We start from the raw sequence: 18,787 nt of genomic DNA, 5'->3' as shown, positions 1-18,787 counted from the left end.
TATATACACTTTGTATTTTATAGCTTTGAAATAAACATTTTTAAATTAACAACAAACTGCCATATAGTAATAAATTGAACATTTGCATATCAAATCATATCTTTTTATCTGGATTTATTTAATAAGATATATAGAATTGTGTATGACACACCTCCTGAGTGAAGGACTCAACTATAGCTGGAATGCAAACAATGTAACCTAATCAGATGTACCCTTATATTAATAATAATAAAAAAAAGCTCCAATGAAAAACTCCATAGGCCAGGAGAGAGTGAGATGACATTTTCAAAGTGCTCAAAGAAAAAAAAACTGTCATCCAAGAATTCTGTACCCAGCAAAGCTATCCTTTAAATACAAAGGTAAAATAAGTTTTTCCCAGACAAGCAAAAGCTGAGAATTCACCATCACCCCACACCCATCTTACAAGATGGGAATTCTTTAATCTGAGTGGGGGGTGGATCCAGTAAAGTGCAAAAAGAAAACATCTTCAGATATCGCATCATACTGGTTAAAATAGCTTTTTCAAAAAGATGGAAAAATGAATGCAGGTGAGAATGTTGAAAAGGGAACACTGTTGGTAGGAATGTCGTACAGTCAATATTAAAAACTATATGAAGATTCCTCAAAACACTAAAAACAGAACTATCAACAATTCAGCAATTCCACTACTGAGTATATATCTAAAAGAAGAGAAATAAAGAAACATCTGCATTCCCATGTTTATTGCAGCACTATTCATGATAGCCAGAGTAGGAATCACCCTAATAAGTGCCTATCAGTGGATGAGCCGATAAAGAAACTGTGGTATATATAAGTATACAGAATGGAATATTATTTAGCCATAAAAAGAATGATGTCCCGTGATTTGCAAAAGAATAAATAAGACCCACTGTTCAGTAGATTAGTAGAGTGATTATAGTTAATGATAATCTAGTGTACATTTCAAAATAGATAGAAGAGAGTAATTCAGATGTTCCTAACATTAAGATCAGATAAATAACTGATTCCAATGACCCTGATTTGATCTTTATACAGTATACGAATGTATCAAACTATCACATACACCCTGGAAATGATGACATCTATTATGTATTAATAAAATTTTTTAAAGATATATAGAATTATTATTAGATTTATTATTATATTTTAATGTTTTATGCTTGTGAAATTGAAACCCTGAAGACATAGAAGTACTTAGCTGTTTAGTGGAAAGTTCTTCCATTAGGGCAGTGGTCCCCAAACTTTTTGGCACCAAGAAGACAATTTTTCCATGGACTGCAGGGTCAGGGGGTAGTGTTAATATGAATCTGCAAGCATTTGGTTTATTATGGCCTCTGTGCAGTCCAGCCTTTCTGCTGATGATAATCTGTGTTTGCAGCTGTTCCCCAGCACTAGCATCTGGCTTCAGCTCAACCTCAGATCATCAGACATTAGGATTCTCATAAGGAGAACCTAGGTCCCTCGCATGGGTATTTACAGTAGGGTTTGTGCTCTGAGAGACTCTAGTGCTGTTGCTGATCTGACGAGGCAGAGCTCAGGCAGTAATGTGAGTTGATAGTAGCAGCTGTAAATATGGATGAAGCTTCGCTTGCTCACCTGCCGCTGACCTCCTGCTAGCTGCCTGGTTCCTGCCTGTGTTGGAGACTGTAGCATTAACACATATTCCTTTTGCATTTTCTTATTCCTCTCTTACAAAAATGAATTAAGTCTTTATGATCTTTGTACACTTATTTGAGAGCACAATATGTAAATACAGTAAATACTTTAAATTCTTTCTTAGAAACTTATTATTGATTTTTGTCACACTTGAATCATTTAACTAGTTATTTGTGGTTCAGTATTGCTCTAGAAGAGTTTACAGAATTTGACAGCTATAAGAACAACTTGGAGATTGTTTTTCCATAGAGAACTCAAAATGGGAACTGTTAGTTCCTAATGTATATTAAATTTAAGGGAGTGCCTGTATACCTTTAAGAGTGATAATTCTATGTTATCAACAAGTACAGATAGCAGAATTGTAGCTGAAGAGTAGAGTGATGTCTAGATTTTGTGAAGCTGAAAACTTCTCTCAGATCGGTGAATGCTCCAATTTATACCGATGCTCCTTATTTATGTAAATGAGACTATAGTGAAATTGCCCTATTTTGTTATAGTTAGATATTTATCAGCACAGTTCTGCATAATACATGAAGTTTGAGAATTAGCAGACCAAACGAGATGGTTCTTATAGTAGTCTTCATTGGCAGCATTCAGTTCATTCTATTCATCATCAACAAAACAAAAAAGTTTCCTTTTCTGTAATTAAGTTCATATTAAGAAAAAAAGATAGGCTCGGCGCCTGTGGCTCAACTGGCTAGGGCGCCAGCCACGTACACCTGAGGTGGCGGGTTCGAATCCCCAGCCCGGACCCGCCGGACAACAATGACGGCTGCAACCAAAAAAAAAAATGGCCGGGCGTTGTGGCGGGCGCCTGTGGTCCCAGCTGGTTGGGAGGCGGAGGCAGGAGACTCGCTTGAGCCCAGGAGTTGGAGGTTGCTGTGAGCATGATGCCATGGCACTCTACCCAGGGGGATAGCTTGAGGCTCCGTCTCAAAAAAAAAAAAAAAAGAAAAAAAGATAAATTATTTGCATTTAGCTTATTTCATTCAAGTGCTGAAAAATTTTCACATACTCTTCTTGATGTGTATAAAATTTTCCATATATTTTATATGACCAAGAGTAACTTTGTCCTTAATGCTAAATAATGTTATTCATACATTTAAATAGTTTTTAATATACTTGATATTTTAAATTTATATTATCTTGGTAACTTAAAGTTGCTTTTTCTATTGTAAGAGCCCTGAAATAGAATTGTGTTCTGATTTTTAAGTAATTTAAAGCTGAGAGTAATGATGCAAGCTAATAGAAATTGTCATGAAGGTATTTCGTCAGTATTAATTTACTCTTTTTTTATATGTTCCAGAAACTGGGAGTGATTTTTCTATGTTTGAAGCTTTGCGGGATACTATTTATTCTGAAGTAGCTACATTAATTTCTCAGAATGAATCTCGTCCGCATTTTCTTATTGAACTCTTCCATGAGCTTCAGCTACTTAATACAGACTACTTGAGACAGAGGGCTTTATATGCATTGCAGGTATTTGGTACATTCTTTTTTTTCTTATTTGTTATTACCTTCTTTGTGATTATATCTGGTTACTTTCTTAAACTGAAGCAAATTCTTGTTTCATGACCTGTTTTTCTTTGTGCTTTCTTGACATTTTATTTAAAACTTCATGTATGATTTAAGAAAGTTTAGATAAAGTTTCCTTTTGAACAGTTTTTCAGTGTTTTATATGTAACGTTATTTCTTCCTAACACTTAGCCTATGAGGTGAGAAGTATTGCATTTGTTTTTCTATCTGCTTCTGTTTTTAAATTTGTGATTTACTTACATGTTTTGCATAGATAACTATCTTATTTCCTTATTTAGGACATAGTATCCAGACATATTTCTGAGAGCCATGACAAAGAAGCAGAAAATGTAAAGTCAGTGAACTCTGGTACCTGGATAGCATCAAACTCAGAACTTACTCCCAGTGAGAGCCTTGCTACTACTGATGATGTAAGCTGATAATTAGTGAAATGTAGGCATAATTTCAGTATGCAGTAAATAAAAGTTAAATAGGTTATTGTCAAATTGTGAGTATATCCAATGTATTTGATTTTTAGCTTTTTTAAAAAAGTTAGGTATAACTTTATTTCAGTCAAAATAAGGCACTAGACCCTAAAAATAATGTGAAAATGATGGATTATGAGGTCTAAAATAGTCATTTATATTGTCATTACTCAACATAGGGGCTAATTCTTAACATAATTTTTAATAAACATGTGTTTAAACCACTTAACAGGGTAGCACCTGTGGCTCAGTGTGTAGGGCGCCCGCCCCATATACCGATGGCAGCGGGTTCAAACCCAGCCGCGGCTGAACTGCAACAACAACAACAAAATAGCCAGGCGTTGTGATGGGCGCCTATAGTCCCAGCTACTCTAGAGGCTGAAGCAAGAGAATCGTCTAAGCCCAGGAGTTGGAGGTTGCTGTGCGCTGTATGACGCCACGGCACTCTACTGAGGGTGATTAAGTGAGACTGTCTCTACAAAAAAATAAATAAATAAATAAATAAACCACTTAGTACAATCATAGCACAAACCCTTGAATAAATATGAGATAAATTAGGCCTTTTGGTAAAATCTAGACCAAAGAAAATCATCTAGGGAAAAAATGTAATTTAATGTATTCTAATTGATGGGGAAAAAAACTGAGTGGAGTATAAAGGCCCTGGAAATGGAAAAGAGTGGCGAGGAGAATGACAAATTCAGTGAACTTTGTCCTCCAGATAACATCCAGCACATAGCTGATTGAGTGGCTGAGAAAACTGCTCATGTATTGGAGGCGATAATGTGCTAAGGATTTGGGAATTTCTTTCTAGAGGTGAAGATCTTGATTTTCTTGTGAAATACTGTATATGGTTCTGGGATGGCAAATACATTTTTTTGTCATGACCACTCTTGTATCTGGAGACTGATGGGTTAAAGTATGTTGATTAGTAAATAGCTGCTGTTGGTAGAGTTGGAGTCACATTACTGTGTTTCTGCCATTCTTGAAATGCTAACACAGTAAGTTTTTCCTGAAACAATCGTGTTTTCTCAAAAGATCATCATGTCTCCTTTTCAGATACAGTAATTTTCTTATAACTATTGAGACTGTTTCTGAATTTCTGTTCTTTAGCTTATACTTGCTTTTAAAATAGTACTTCCCCATGTCATCTTTTCTGCTTAAAATGTTTTTCTATTGGGCTCCAACTCCTGCACTATTCTGATCCTCAACCTAATGTCTAAAAACTACATGATTTTAATTGACTTTACAATGGCAAATATAAATTAGTATAAGTAATTGGTCCTTTGGATTGTTGTTATAACTAATTAAAAATTGTGTACCAATTTTTGTGGGAAATGAAATGTGCTCCTACTGACTACCTAAGGTAGATGCTGAGTGATATGAAGGTTTTATGGACAATAAAATAACTAATAAATTGGGAAAGAAGGAATAGTCTCCATTCTTATACGTATTTTTCAGTTATTTTATACTCACAACTCCATTGCTTCTCCTTTTATCCAAGTTTCATACAGGCAGCATTACTTCTATTTTAAAAGATCTGAGCACATTGGTCTATACCATCATTAGCCCATTTTAAAAATTTAGGATAAAGTTAACCTGAGAAGGTTTTAAAGTTAAATGAAATTTAAAGATGATGTGTTATTCGTGATAAATAAGGACTTGGGGTAATAATTGTATTTTGTATTGCATTTAAATAACTAAATAAATTCTTTAATATTTCTTATAAAACTTGAACGTCATCATCTTCTCTTTACTAATGCCATTTAATCAGCAGCAGCACAACATCTGGTGTTTGTACCCATTGATGTAGAGCAGCACAATCCAGTAGAACTTCCTATCGTGATAGAAGTGTTTTGTATCTACACTGTCTAATTGAGTAGCCATTAGTAGCAAACACGTGGAATGTAGCCGTTGTGACTTAGGAACTAAATTGTAAATTTTATTTAAATAGCCACATGGTTAGTAGTTACCAAATCTGGAATCTTAATTTTCATGCTTCTGGGGCAAGGTCCTTTGAGCTCCATTTGTGGAGCTTTTACATATACATTGAATTGAAGATGCCCAAGGAAGAGAGAAATGAAAGTGAGAATGGGCACCTGGGAGTTATAAGTTAAGGAGGATGTAGTGGAGGAAGTAAGGTTTAGGAAAAAGAAAAAACAGTTTGTATTGTACCTGTAATAAAATGGTAAAAGCTCATCTACTTTCAAGTCTTCCTTGAAGTAGCAACAAAATGGTTTACCTATTTCTTGAAATATGTTCCCTATATTCTTGAATTTCCTTTAATTAGGGAAAAATTTTTTAGTTCATAGTTGAAGATAGAAAAAAACAATGAATAGCTAGGAGAAAAAACATAATTGTGAAATGTTTCAATCAAAATATAAGTGAACACTCCCATTCACACTATGCACAAAATTAGTTTGAAATTAAAGTTCTGTAAAAGCTAAAACTGGAACGTTTCTAGAAGAAAATGGGAGGAAATGTTCATGACTTTGACATTGGCAAAGGTTTTCTAGGATATAGAAAGCACTAACTGTAGAAGAAAAAATTGATAAATTGATTTCACAAAAGTAACTTTTTGCTTTGCAAAAGATACTGTTAGAACATAATCCTAGTACATATATCTGACATATGTCTTGTATTTGGATGACATAAAGAAGTCTTAGTAATATAAGTATAAGACAAGCAACTCAGTAAAGCATGGGCAAGAGATTTGAACAGGCACTTCATGAAAGAAGATGTGTAATAGGAATGACTACTATGCAAATTACAGCCACACAAAATACCATCTGTCAGCCGTAAGAATGGCTAAACTGGGTTAAAAAGATTGACAATAAGAAGTGTTGGTGAGAAAGTGGAACAGTTGGAACTCTCATATTACTTGTGGGAATGTAAAATTGCACAGCCACTTGGGAAAACAGTTGGCAGTTTCTTCTAAAGTTAAACATAAACTTTGCATGTGACCCAGCAATTTCTCTTCTAGGTATTCATCCAAGAGAAATGAAAACATATGTGCACAAAAATACTTGTACACTAATGTCCATAGCATCTTTAGTCATGATAGCCTCAAGTTGGAGCATCAACAGATAAATGGATAAGCTGTATCCATACAGTGGAATACTATTCAGCCATTAAAAATGGCGAATTTCCGAAGCCCACAACAGCATGGATTAATTTCAGGAACATACTAAGCAAAAGAAGCCAGACACTGAAGAACATATACTGTATGGTTCCATCTATATGAAGTTCTAGAACCAGCAGAACTGATAAACAGTGGTAGAAAGCATGAGTGGGGGGTGGTAGAAATTGACTCTAGAGGGGTGCAAAAAATTTCCTGGGTTAATAGAAGTGGTCTTTAGGGAATTGGTTACATGAGTGTGCACATTTGTCAAAGTTCATCAAACTGTACATTTAACATGGGTGCATTGTACATAAAATATATTTCAATAAAGTTAATTTTTTAAAAGAATATGAATGATGTCATGTTTTTGTTCTGATATCAGACAACTGTGATATAGTAAGGTAATCGACATTGTTAGGGTTGGTGATAACAAAGAGAATGTCCCTGAGGGTATAGAAATTACTTAAAATTTTAACTTCGCAAATTTAGAATTTAATCATTCACTGGCTTTGTGTATTTTATCTACATAATGACAAATATTCTATAAGTCTACTTAATATTTTTGTATTCCCTGTGACTCTGCATTCAACTTTTAATAACTGGTTATATCATAATCTTGTTTGGGTGAAGTATACATTTAACTTACAAATATGTCTTTTAAGTGTATAGCCTTATGCAAAGACTTAGTTTCCCTGTTAGATCCTTAGTATTCATTATACAATTTGTAAAAGAAGTAATAGTGATTTTGTTTGTTTATTTTACTGTAACTTAGGAAACTTTTGAGAAGAACTTTGAAAGAGAAACAAATAAAATAAATGAACAAAATGATGCTGATAATACTAGTGTCATGTCTGTATCTTCAAATTTTGAGCCCTTTGCAACAGATGATCTAGGTAAGCAGAATGTTTTATACCCTTAGAACATGACTTTAAGTAGATCAGATATAGTCTTCGAATTACATTGATAAGGAAACAAAAATCTAAAAAGTTCAGATGTCATCCAAAGAATGTAGACTTAAGTACATCAATTCTGTTAACTCTTTTACTGTGGCCAAATCATCAACCTTTCTGATTCTGCATGTACTACAGAAATGGGGATCTTATCTACCTTTTTTTGTTCTTGTGAAAAATACATGCATATGATAATGAATATGAAATGCCTCACTAGTATAGTATCTGGAACTTGTTAAAGCAAATTTTCCTTCCTTATGTTCTGACATTTTTGACATTATTTTTATTACATTTTTTGAAATTAATACATTTTGAGGACTACATGAAAAAGTTTACTGTTACATATTCTAAAATATTTTTGTTTCAAATACAGGTAATACTGTAATTCACTTAGATCAAGCATTAGCCAGAATGAGAGAATATGAACGTATGAAGACTGAGGCTGAAAGTAACTCAAATATGAGATGTACCTGCAGGATTATTGAGGATGAAAATGGTGCTGCTGCCACTACTACAGTTAATAATTTAGAAGGTGTGTGTTTTATGGATTTGAAGTAGTATCATAATTACATATAAAAAAGTTAAAGACCCTGCCTGGTAGGTATGGTAGTTTTACTACTGCTTTCTTAATTAGTAGGGGGTACTAAAATTACATAGATGCTTCTTGGTATTATTTTAGCATAAAATCGCCAGAATTTAGTAGTTAAAATTTTACATAAGGGCATATGTAAATTATAGGCTTTGTTTCGCTAATATGTCATTTTCTTTTTAAAAATAGAAACTCCTACTACTGAAAATCACAGTTCACAACAACCTGTCAGTGAAGTTTCTACTGTCCCATGTCCTAGAATTGATACCCAACAGCTGGACCGGCAAATTAAAGCAATTATGAAAGAAGTTATTCCTTTTTTGAAGGTAAGCATTATTGTTTTAAAAATAAATAAACTTGTTGTGTTTTGTTTTTTGATTGATACAAAAGAATGCATTGTAATAAATTTTGACAATAAAAGTAAACAAAAGGAAAAAAACCTATAAATTAGTCATAGTTTTGTTCCCCAGAAATAGACCTACCAACATTTTATGAGCTTTCCTATACTGTATACCAGAAACTTCTTCTTAACTCATTATTTTTCTATTGCATATTTTTTAATGATTATAAAATATTCCTATGTTATTTATTCAAAAATATTTATAGATGGCCTACTTTATGCCAGGTTTTATGGACATAGCAGTGAACAAGTCAAGGCTTTTGCACTCAGGGAGCTTGTATACTAGGATAGGAATAACATAAGTAAATGTAAAACATACAAGTAAATGTATATCAAGTAATGATATGTGCCATCAAGAGAATTAGAATTTGGTGATGTAGCTAGGGACAGTGGTCCATGTAATCAGTCCTAACATTCTGGGAAGCTGAGGTGGGAGGATTGCTTGATCTCAGGAGTTCAAGATGAACAAAAGCCCTGTCTTTACTGAAATTAGCTGAGCGTTGTGGAGTGCACCGGTAGTCCAGCTACTTGGGAGGATGAGTCAGGAGGGTCACTTGAACCTAGCAGTCTGAGGTTGCACTGAGCTCTGGTGATGTCACTGCACTTTACCCAGGGTGACAAGAGTGAGACTCTGTCTCAAAATAAAATAACATAAATAAGTAAATAAATACTTGGTGATATGACAGTGTCTGTTTTGGATTGCATAATCAAGGAAAGCTGCAGAGGGAACTTTTAAGCAGAGGTACAAATAAGGAGTCACCTTAAATCAAGATCATTCTAGACAGAGTGAAAAGGGCTAAAGGTAGGAATTAGCTCAGTATGTTGAAATAACTGGAGGAAGGCCTTTATGGTTGGAGGAAGTTTGTGAGATTATGTTGAAGAAGGAGGCAGGGCCAGGTTTCTAGAACATTTTTAGGCCCTGATTAGAAGTTTGGACTTTGACCCAGACAGCCCCCTCCCTTTGCAGGAAGTCAGAGATATCATGCCCATCATCCTACCTCCTTATAATAGACAAGAAAGACCGCGGGGGTGGGGTGGGGGGCGCCCATAGTTCAATAGTTAGGGCACTGGCCACAGGCACCTGGGCTGCTAAACAAACAATAACAACAAAAATAGCCAGGTGTTGTGGAGGGTGCCTATAGTCCCAGCTATTTGGGAGGCAGAGACAAGAGAATCGCTTGAGCCCAAGAGTTTGAGGTTGCTATGAGCTATGATGCCTAAGCACTCTATAGAGGGCGACAAAGTAAGACTCTGTCTCAATTAAAAAAAAAAAATACTGCAATGTTAGAATCAAACTCCACCCCAAAAGGGTGGATCTGCCTCCCGATACCCTACCTCAGCGGCTGTCCCACCTGGGAAAGGTAAATGGGCCAACCCCTACCCTTACAACAGATGTCCAACCCAGGAAAGGGAATGTCCTGACTCCCACCTTCCTGATCTTTAAATCCTTCTCCCCTTCACCATTACTCATGTGTGGATTTCGTCCCAGCCCAGTTGGAAATCTTACCCCTCACCTGCACCCAGGTGGAATAAAGCCATTTTAATTGCAAAAAAAGAAAGAAAAAAGTTTGGACTTTGAAAAACTCATAGAAGGTTTTAAGTAAGAAAGAAATAAAGTCTGATTTGCTTTGGGTGAATTGATTATAGGAGGTCAGGAGTGCAGTGAGATTAGATGGGAAATGACAGTAGCTTAGCCAAGGCCAGTGGCAAAGAAATAGATTATTGGGATATATTTTGGAAATGGATAGGTTCTCCTAGGATGGAGTGTTGGGAGATAAGTGAAAAAGAAGACTGGCTGAAAGGAAATAGGATTTACTGAAACAAATAATGCTTGGGAAAAGGGAGAGATCAAGAGTTATGTTTTGAAAAGAAAAAAAGAGTTCTGTTTTGGGTTTTAAATTTGAGCCATCTGTTAGTGAACCATGTAGAGAGGTCAGGTAGTCTTTGGTTACTCAGCTGATACCCGGCATAGTTGGAGATAAACATAGGGTAAGATGCGACATACGACCATGGCATCAGACAGGAGAGGAGAAAGGGTCCTAGAACTGGGACATGGCTCCCGGTGATCCAACATCTAGAGGTCAGGCAAAGGAGAAGGAGCCAGACTTGACCAAGAAGAAATGCCGACCAGTAGTTATGATTGAGTAGAATAGAAGTTTCTGTTAATTATTTTACCAATCCCTTTGTTAAGCATACATGTTTGTTATGGTTTCTTTTTCACTATTTTAAACACTTCTTCAATGATTTAACTAAATTTAAAAATATAATCACTTTTTTAAAATCCCCGTGGTCCATAGCAATGACTTTTATTTCTTTAGAAACAATTCCTAGATATAGAATTTCTAGCTCAAAGGGCATGGAGATGTTTAAAGCTTTTGAGACATCCTAAATTGTCGTTCAGAAAAATTAAACAGTTTATATTTTTACCAGCAGTGAGAGTATCAGACTGGTAAACAGTACTATTACTTTTATTTAATAATATTGATGAGAGCAGAGAAAGAAGTGTGTGAAAAATGGAATAAGAAGACAACGTTTTGAGATAGTACTCTTTCATTCTGATTTAAAATAGAAATTTAAAAAATTTGAAGTGAATTTTTTTTTATCCTAATAAGGGAAACTACAAAATACATTGTCATTGGTCTCATTTCATATTTTGACAATAAAGAGTTCTTTGCACTTGTATTTCCTCCTTCTGTGGAAGTTATTGCTTTCTTTGGAAGGTTTTAATAGAAGAGCAATCTTTGAGAAAGCATTTGTAGCAACTACTTTTTCTGAAGATGGAACAGAGTATCTGACTTTATAGCCTATCTTATTGTACCTAAATTATTCCATGCAAAAACAGAAAAACTTACCCCTTTTCAGAGCAATTGCAGCAATTCCTAAATGGTCTTAACTGTCTCTGTTTGCTGCATCTTCTAACTTTCAGGTCTATGCTAGTCTTGTTAATACTTTTAATGCCTGAAGGGTGGTAGGGTCTGGTAGGGTGATGCCTCTGACTTTGTTTTTATTACTTAGAATAGCCTTAGCTATACAGGGTTTTTTCTGATTCCATATAAAACAAAGTACTATTTTTCCACTTCTTCAAAATGCAATGTTGGTATTTTAATGGGGATTACATTGAATCTGTAGATTGCTTTGAGTAGAATAGACATTTTGACAATTGTTTCCAGCCAAGAGCATGGTATATTCTTCCATTTGTGAACTGAGAAAAGGTTATGTGATTTGCTTAAATAAATTTAGTTGGAGAAGAGGGATTAGAACCTTGAGATTAATTAATATAGATGATTTATAGACTCAACTCAAAGTTAACCATGATTTGGATTATTTTATAGTTTACACATGCTTCTAAAGGAAGATTAAGAAGAGATTTACCTCAAGTGGCTTATTAAGAAAGTTAGGGGGTGATGTTGACCCTCAAGATATTTCACAATGTGTGGAGGCGTTTTTAGTTGTCAAGATGATGTGGATGGGGTGGTGCTGGGAAACATTTTACAGTGCATAGAATGTCAGTGGTACAGAGGTTGAGAAACACTAAATAAGAAGATAATAGCCACAGAGTGCGTATGGTTATAAGAATAATTGAAATTAACTGAACTACAAACAGGAAACTAGGCAAAATGAACACTTTGGTTTGGCCAGTTCTCCTTAAGGTATAAAAAGGAAGTGATGAAGTATTGGATTAACCCGTTCTTTACTGGCAGTTATCGGCAATGGTGGGTCAAAATTGCCAAACTTCTCTCAATGTGTGTAGGGTGGGAGTTTGGCTTTTCTTATAAACAAGTGTTTCTAAATATATATTTGAAAATAGAGAAGCATGTATGCAAGAAAAGTAAAATTTTGTATTATGTGGATTAATATGTATTTAAATAATAGGTAAGTTTATATCCTAATCGACTAGGATTTTTCTTAGGAGCACATGGATGAAGTATGCTCTTCTCAACTTCTAACTTCAGTAAGACGCATGGTTTTGACGCTTACCCAGCAAAATGATGAGAGCAAAGAGTTTGTAAAATTCTTTCATAAGCAACTTGGAAGCATATTACAGGTAAGAGTTACCTTGTGTATGACTTACCAATATATACCATGTGGTGAGGGGTTTTATTGGTGGGGGCCATTTTCTGACATAACACAATTTATGCAGGTAAACTTCCAGGTTAGCATTCACTTAGGATGACGTTTTAATACTTTTCAGGTTAGTCCTTTAATTGGGTTAAAAAATTTTTGTTAGAACCTGTCTCAGTCTTCAAAACATGATTATTTCTAAGGTGTGTATCAGCTCTTAAAAATTTTATTGGTTTGTTTTTTCTCCTACTTAAAACATTTTGAATTTGAAGGATTTAAAAAGTATTCTCTGACTTTTTTTCTACAGTAATTCTGGATTAATCTGAGAGATTTTAGAAGCTAGAAACCAACTTCTGATTAGAGAGCCTTTTCAGGATGTAACAGTAACCTTAAATTATACAGGGTGGCGGCTTGGCCCCTGTGGCTCAAGCGGCTAAGGAGCCGGCCACATACACCTGAGCTGGTAGGTTCGAATCTAGCCCGGGCCCACCAAACAACAATAATGGCTGCAACCAAAAAATAGCCAGGCATTGTGGTGGGCGCCTTTAATCCCAGCTATTTGGGAGGCGGAGGCAGGAGAATTGCTTGAGCCCAGGAGTTGGAGGTTGCTATAAGCTGTGATGCCACAGCACTCTACCCAGGGTGACAGCTTGAGGCTCTGTCTCAAAAAAAAAACTCAAAAAAACACATTATACAGGGTAGCTATAAAATAGACAAGTATTTTAATTTGCACCCTAACTTTATGGCCACCCTGTATTAATAAGGCTGTGGTTCTCAACTACGGGAAATTTCGCCTCATAGGAGGCATTTAGCAGTGTGTGCAAACATTTTGTTTACCACAGAAAGCAGGATAGTAAGCAGGGAGGAGAAAGGGAAGGGCAGGTACTGTGATTGAATGGGATGGAGGCCAGACATCCAGTTAAATGTTTCACAATGCGCTGGACAGTACCTCACAGATAAGGATTACCTGGCCCTGAATGTCAGTAGTGGCAAGGTTGAGAGATCTATGTTAAGTAAGCTTACTTTATTTACCCCCATAACAAATATCTTTACCTTTATATTAAAATATTTACCTGAATATTTTCCCATTGAGATAGTTCAATGATGTGTATTGCTTACTCCAAATTAGACAATACATTTTTTCATCTATATTACAAAATTTTCTTATGAAATGTTGACTTTTATTCTATTCGTGTGTTTAAAGTGATTTTAGATACAGTATAATCACTATCTGATAACTGTTTTTAAACCCTAGGCTTGATGTAAACTTTGTCAATATAATTTTCCTTTTTTTAGTAGTAATAAGAGTAAAGTGTAAGTTCAGTGTTGCTAAATTGTCCTGGCTTAATTTAATTGGATACTTAACACGTAAGGAATATAACACATGATTGGTGCTGTGCAGTGGAGGGATCCTGTGAACAGATCACTGGCACAGTTTACTGACAGAAAACCGAAAGACTGAGGGGAAGATCTTATAGAAATATCTAAAGTATTACACATGTTTAGGATAACTTTTAAATAAATGTATTTTATAAATTTTACTAGCTAGTTTATTCCTATGTAAAGAAATAACTCCATTTTAGAATGAGGAGAAAAGAAATTATTGAGAATTTAAATACTTTTTATCAAGATACTTCCTCTGTTTTACCTGCTATTATCATAATTGTAGGCAGATCCCAAATTAGTTAAACTGGAATTTTTTTCCTAATTCTAAGACAATTTGACTACTTTTCGTTTACCCTATCCTGATGTTTTCACAAGGGGACATGTTTAAAGAATGAAAGTTAATTTACACCAGAATATTGAAATTTTTTTATGAACTAAAGCTTAAATTCACTATTGTCACTATTTTTCCTTCTGAAACCTGTTCAGGTTTTTTTTTTTTTTTTTCCAGCACTCACCCAGCTTTCTATTGTACTTATTTCTGTTGTCATCCTAGATAAGGTAGTCTTTTGACAGGCTTTGATATTTGCCTGTTTTCTGAACAGCATAAGTCCATATTCTTAGGTTGAAAGAAAAGAGAAGTGATTTTATAAAAAATTGGTAGACTGTAGCAGACTTATATTTGATGATTGTCAATCTGGACCAATCAAAGGATCATAACCTACTTGAAATAGAGTTTATTTAAGCACAAAGTTTGAGGAAAGCCACTGAGAAGCACAGATACCAAAGAACGGAAGTCAGTGTTCTGAGGTGTGGAAGTTGGGAGTCATTTATCTCACTGTGTTTAGAGAAGTATAGCAGAATTTCAGCATCTTTCTATATAAGGCTTAATACATGGCTACAACAGTCTACTTGAAGTGGTCTTTTGGGAAAGATGCATTTAATATTCCACATGGAAAATGCAACAGTCCTGGGGACTTGTGTGCTGTCTTGTCTGACTTAGGTATAGGACAACAAAGCAGGCAGTTATACCACTGATCAGCATAGGATGAGGGGAGGTCTGGTCTCTGGTCTCCCTGAGTCATTTGCAGACAAGAATAATGGGCAACAGAACTTGTAAACATGCTGCTCAGTTGCCAGGACATCACTTCCCCCTTGGCACAGTAAATTTAGAGGATATTGAAATTTTATTTTATTTTATTTTACATGAGTCTTTATTTTAAGTTGAAAAGAGCTCAAGTTTACTTTTAAACTGGTTCTGTGGTCATGCGCGGTAGCTCACGCCTATAATTCTAGCACTCTGGGAAGCCAAGGCAGGAGGGTAGTTTGAGCTCAGGAGACCAACCTGAGGAATAGTGAGACCCTGTCTCTACTAAAAACAGAAAAATTAGCTGGGCTTCATGATGCGCACTTGTGGTCCCAGCTACTCAGGGTGCTGAGGCTTGAACCTGGGAGTTAGGATTGCAGTAAGCTATGATGATGCCACTGCACTCTACTCAGGTTGACAGAACAAGACTTTTGTTTGTTTGTTTGTTTGTTTGTTTGTTTCTCTCTTTTCAGAACAAGACTTCGTTAGAAAAAAACAAACAAACTGACTTTGAAGAAAAATTTAAATGAGAATGACTGATTGGTTTATCTTAAGTGAGAACCTTTAAAAGCACTCTAGTGGTATCGTTTAGATAGGGAAAACTTATTTTCCTCTCATTGACTGTACTGTCTGGAAACTTTCTTGGCATTAGGAATCCCCTGTCTGACTCATTTATTGATGCCCAGCAATTATATTAAAGTAGAGGCTAAACTTATAGATGACCATATATGTTCTCTTCCTCCCCTGTATGTACTCTTTAAGCAGAACTAACAAGATTTCTGCTTAGTAATGTATAGTAATATTCTTCTATTTTTCATGAGTAACCTTAGCCATTCATTTTAAAATTTTCAATATTTAAAAGTAATGAAATAGTTTTTCTCTAGGTAAGCATTTTTAATCATCTCTATTGCTCTACCCACAACTGAATTTTACTATAATCTTAAACTTATTTGGTCTTCTTTGAATAGGATTCACTGGCAAAATTTGCTGGCAGAAAACTGAAAGACTGTGGAGAAGATCTTCTTGTAGAGATATCTGAAGTGTTGTTTAATGAATTGGCCTTCTTTAAGCTCATGCAAGATTTGGATAATAATAGTTTATCTGTTAAACAGAGATGCAAAAGGAAAATAGAAGCGGCTGGAGTGATACAGTCTTATGCTAAAGAGGTAAGTAAATAACATTCATTTTGATTTTAGGATAGTTAGTACATACATACAGTTCTCAATCATTATTCATACTAATATAGTTATTAATAACTACAAACATGTTTTACCTCAGTAAAAGTAGATATGTTTAGTAATCAGTCAGATTGTAAATCAGTATATATGCTAGCTGCATTTCGAATTTCAGGGATAACAGCAGTGGCTAAAGATCAGGAATACAGACTGGAATTGATGCTAAATGTACATTGTCAGATAGCCAGTTTACATCATTGCCCCTTATTTGGGTCCCCAAAGAGGAGAAGAGGACTGAATCTAGTCCTTGGACAGTCCCCTGCCATATATGTAGAATAGGATTTGTGCAGAGGTCACTCCCAGCCAATACACAGTCTTGTTTTTAGTTCGGGGCTTTGGTTTCACGTCCCTGTAGTTTGTTGTACCTTGTCAGAATAGTCTTGATCACATGGGAAATTGGTGAGCTTGTTTCCTCTAAACTTGATGTGAACCAGGAGGCCTTTCCTATAGATTTACACCCTTTTCTTGCCCTCTTTTATGAGATGGAAAGCAGACTAGACCCAAACAGAAGAAGGTAGGGGCCCTTCTTCCTTAGAATCTAACGCAGACAAAGTCAAGCTATCTATTAAACACTTACCATGAAGTTTATATTCTAGATACAAGTAGATTAATTTCAGATAATTTTAGCCTTTGTTAAGAGCTTAAAGAAAATAAAACATCATAATACCATAGTAAATGATTGGAAAATAATCCAACATTTCATAATATTATAATCAGAAAGCAGTTTCCTCTCAATCTAACTTAAATAGACAATCTCATGAGTCTCTCTGAGGTGGTGAAATATGAGCTAACACCTGAAGGATAGGGAGTTCATAATGAAGATAAAAGGGAAGAGCCCTTCCATGCACAGAAAACTTAAGTGTAAAGATTCTAAGGTAGGAGTGGTTTGGAGAACAGAGAGAAAGCCAGGGAGGCAAAAACACATTGTATGCTAAGAGTGATGAGTTAACAGGTGGGTAAAGCCTAATTATGGGGCCTTAGAAACTATGGGAAGGGCCTTGAGTATGATGGAAACCCATGAGAATGTTTGAAATAGGAATGTCATAATCTCATGTACAGTTTAAAAGATTTGTCTGGATACCATATTGAACGGAGATTGTGGGTGAGTAGAGACAGACGGAAGCATGGGGATGAGTTGAAAGGCTGTTGGAGTAGTCCAGGGAAGAAGTGATAATTTGATGTCTTAGATTTGTAAGCAGCACTGATGTCATTAGTGTAATTGAGACTATAAGGCATTGTAGTAGTTTTTATGTGGATGATGATAATAAGCAAAGGCTGGTTCCTAATTTTCTAGCTTATGCACCCTGGGTGAAATATGATTTGCTGAGATTGGGAAGACTGAGGGAGGATGGGGTTTGGAGAGAAGGAAATGAAGATTTTTCCTCTTAGATATGCAAAGAGTGGTCAGGTCTGCAGGTTGCTTTCTGTTTTGTTAATTTGAAATATTTAAATAAAAGAGTTGAATTTACATTTTTAAGAAAGCATTTAGTTGTTTGGATGATGATTAAAAAATGCATCATTTTTTAAAGTTTACTGAATAAGTCTATTGCTAAATTCTGTTTAATTGGTTTACTTTATAGGCCAAAAGGATTCTTGAAGATCATAGCTCACCTACTGGAGAGATGGATGATGAAGACAAAGTATGTACTAATTAATTTTTGCCTTAAAAATAATGTTTTTGGGCTCAGCGCCTGTAGCTCAGGCAGCTAAGGCGCCAGCCACATACACCAGAACTGGCAGGTTTGAATCCAAAAAAATAGTTGGGTGTTGTGGTGGGCGCCTGTAGTCCCAGTTACTTGGGAGACTTGAGTTAAGAGAATCGCTTAAGCCCAAGAGTTAGAAGTTTCTGTGTGCTATGATACCATGGCACTCTATCCAGGGTGACAGCTTGAGACTCTGTCTCAAAAAAATAAATACATAAAATAAAAATAATGTTTTTGAAACAATAGTAAATAATTTTAGTAGCTTTAATGTTTTAGAGCAGCAGAGTATATCATCAAATGTTTACTGTCTGAGAAACCTTTTTCTTTTAAAAACAAAACTAGATGTCAGAGTTGTTTTTTAAAATATTTTTTCTTAGATAATTATTACTGATTTTTATGATAGACTTATGATATACCTTTTAAAAATGTACTCTCAGGAATTAATTACTCAAATTTATTTGTAACTAGGACAAGGATGAGACTGAAACAGTTAAGCAGACTCAAACATCTGAGGTGTATGACGGCAAAGGTCCCAAAAATATAAGATCTGATATTTCTGATCAAGAGGAAGATGAGGAAAGTGAAGGATGCCCGGTATCTATTA

At 35.3% G+C, this 18,787-nt stretch overlaps 1 protein-coding gene across 1 annotated transcript in view; it reads left to right on the top strand.

The window, feature by feature from the left end:
• PCM1 (pericentriolar material 1) overlaps window positions 1-18,787 on the top strand; it is an 86,807-nt gene that overhangs the window by 58,875 nt on the left and 9,145 nt on the right. Inside the window, exons 27-35 of the mRNA XM_023517776.1 lie at window positions 2,963-3,135; window positions 3,471-3,602; window positions 7,547-7,667; window positions 8,098-8,256; window positions 8,503-8,639; window positions 12,624-12,758; window positions 16,214-16,411; window positions 18,061-18,120; window positions 18,652-18,787. Coding sequence (XP_023373544.1) covers window positions 2,963-3,135; window positions 3,471-3,602; window positions 7,547-7,667; window positions 8,098-8,256; window positions 8,503-8,639; window positions 12,624-12,758; window positions 16,214-16,411; window positions 18,061-18,120; window positions 18,652-18,787 — 1,251 coding nt within the window. The remainder of the gene's footprint in view (window positions 1-2,962; window positions 3,136-3,470; window positions 3,603-7,546; window positions 7,668-8,097; window positions 8,257-8,502; window positions 8,640-12,623; window positions 12,759-16,213; window positions 16,412-18,060; window positions 18,121-18,651) is intronic.

Source organism: Otolemur garnettii, unplaced genomic scaffold (genome assembly GCF_000181295.1).
Source record: "Otolemur garnettii isolate 467f Iridium unplaced genomic scaffold, OtoGar3 scaffold00121, whole genome shotgun sequence".
In the NCBI taxonomy this organism is placed as follows: Eukaryota; Metazoa; Chordata; class Mammalia; order Primates; family Galagidae; genus Otolemur; species Otolemur garnettii.
Note: the sequence above shows the minus strand (reverse complement) of the source record. Positions and strands in the feature narration are given on the sequence as shown.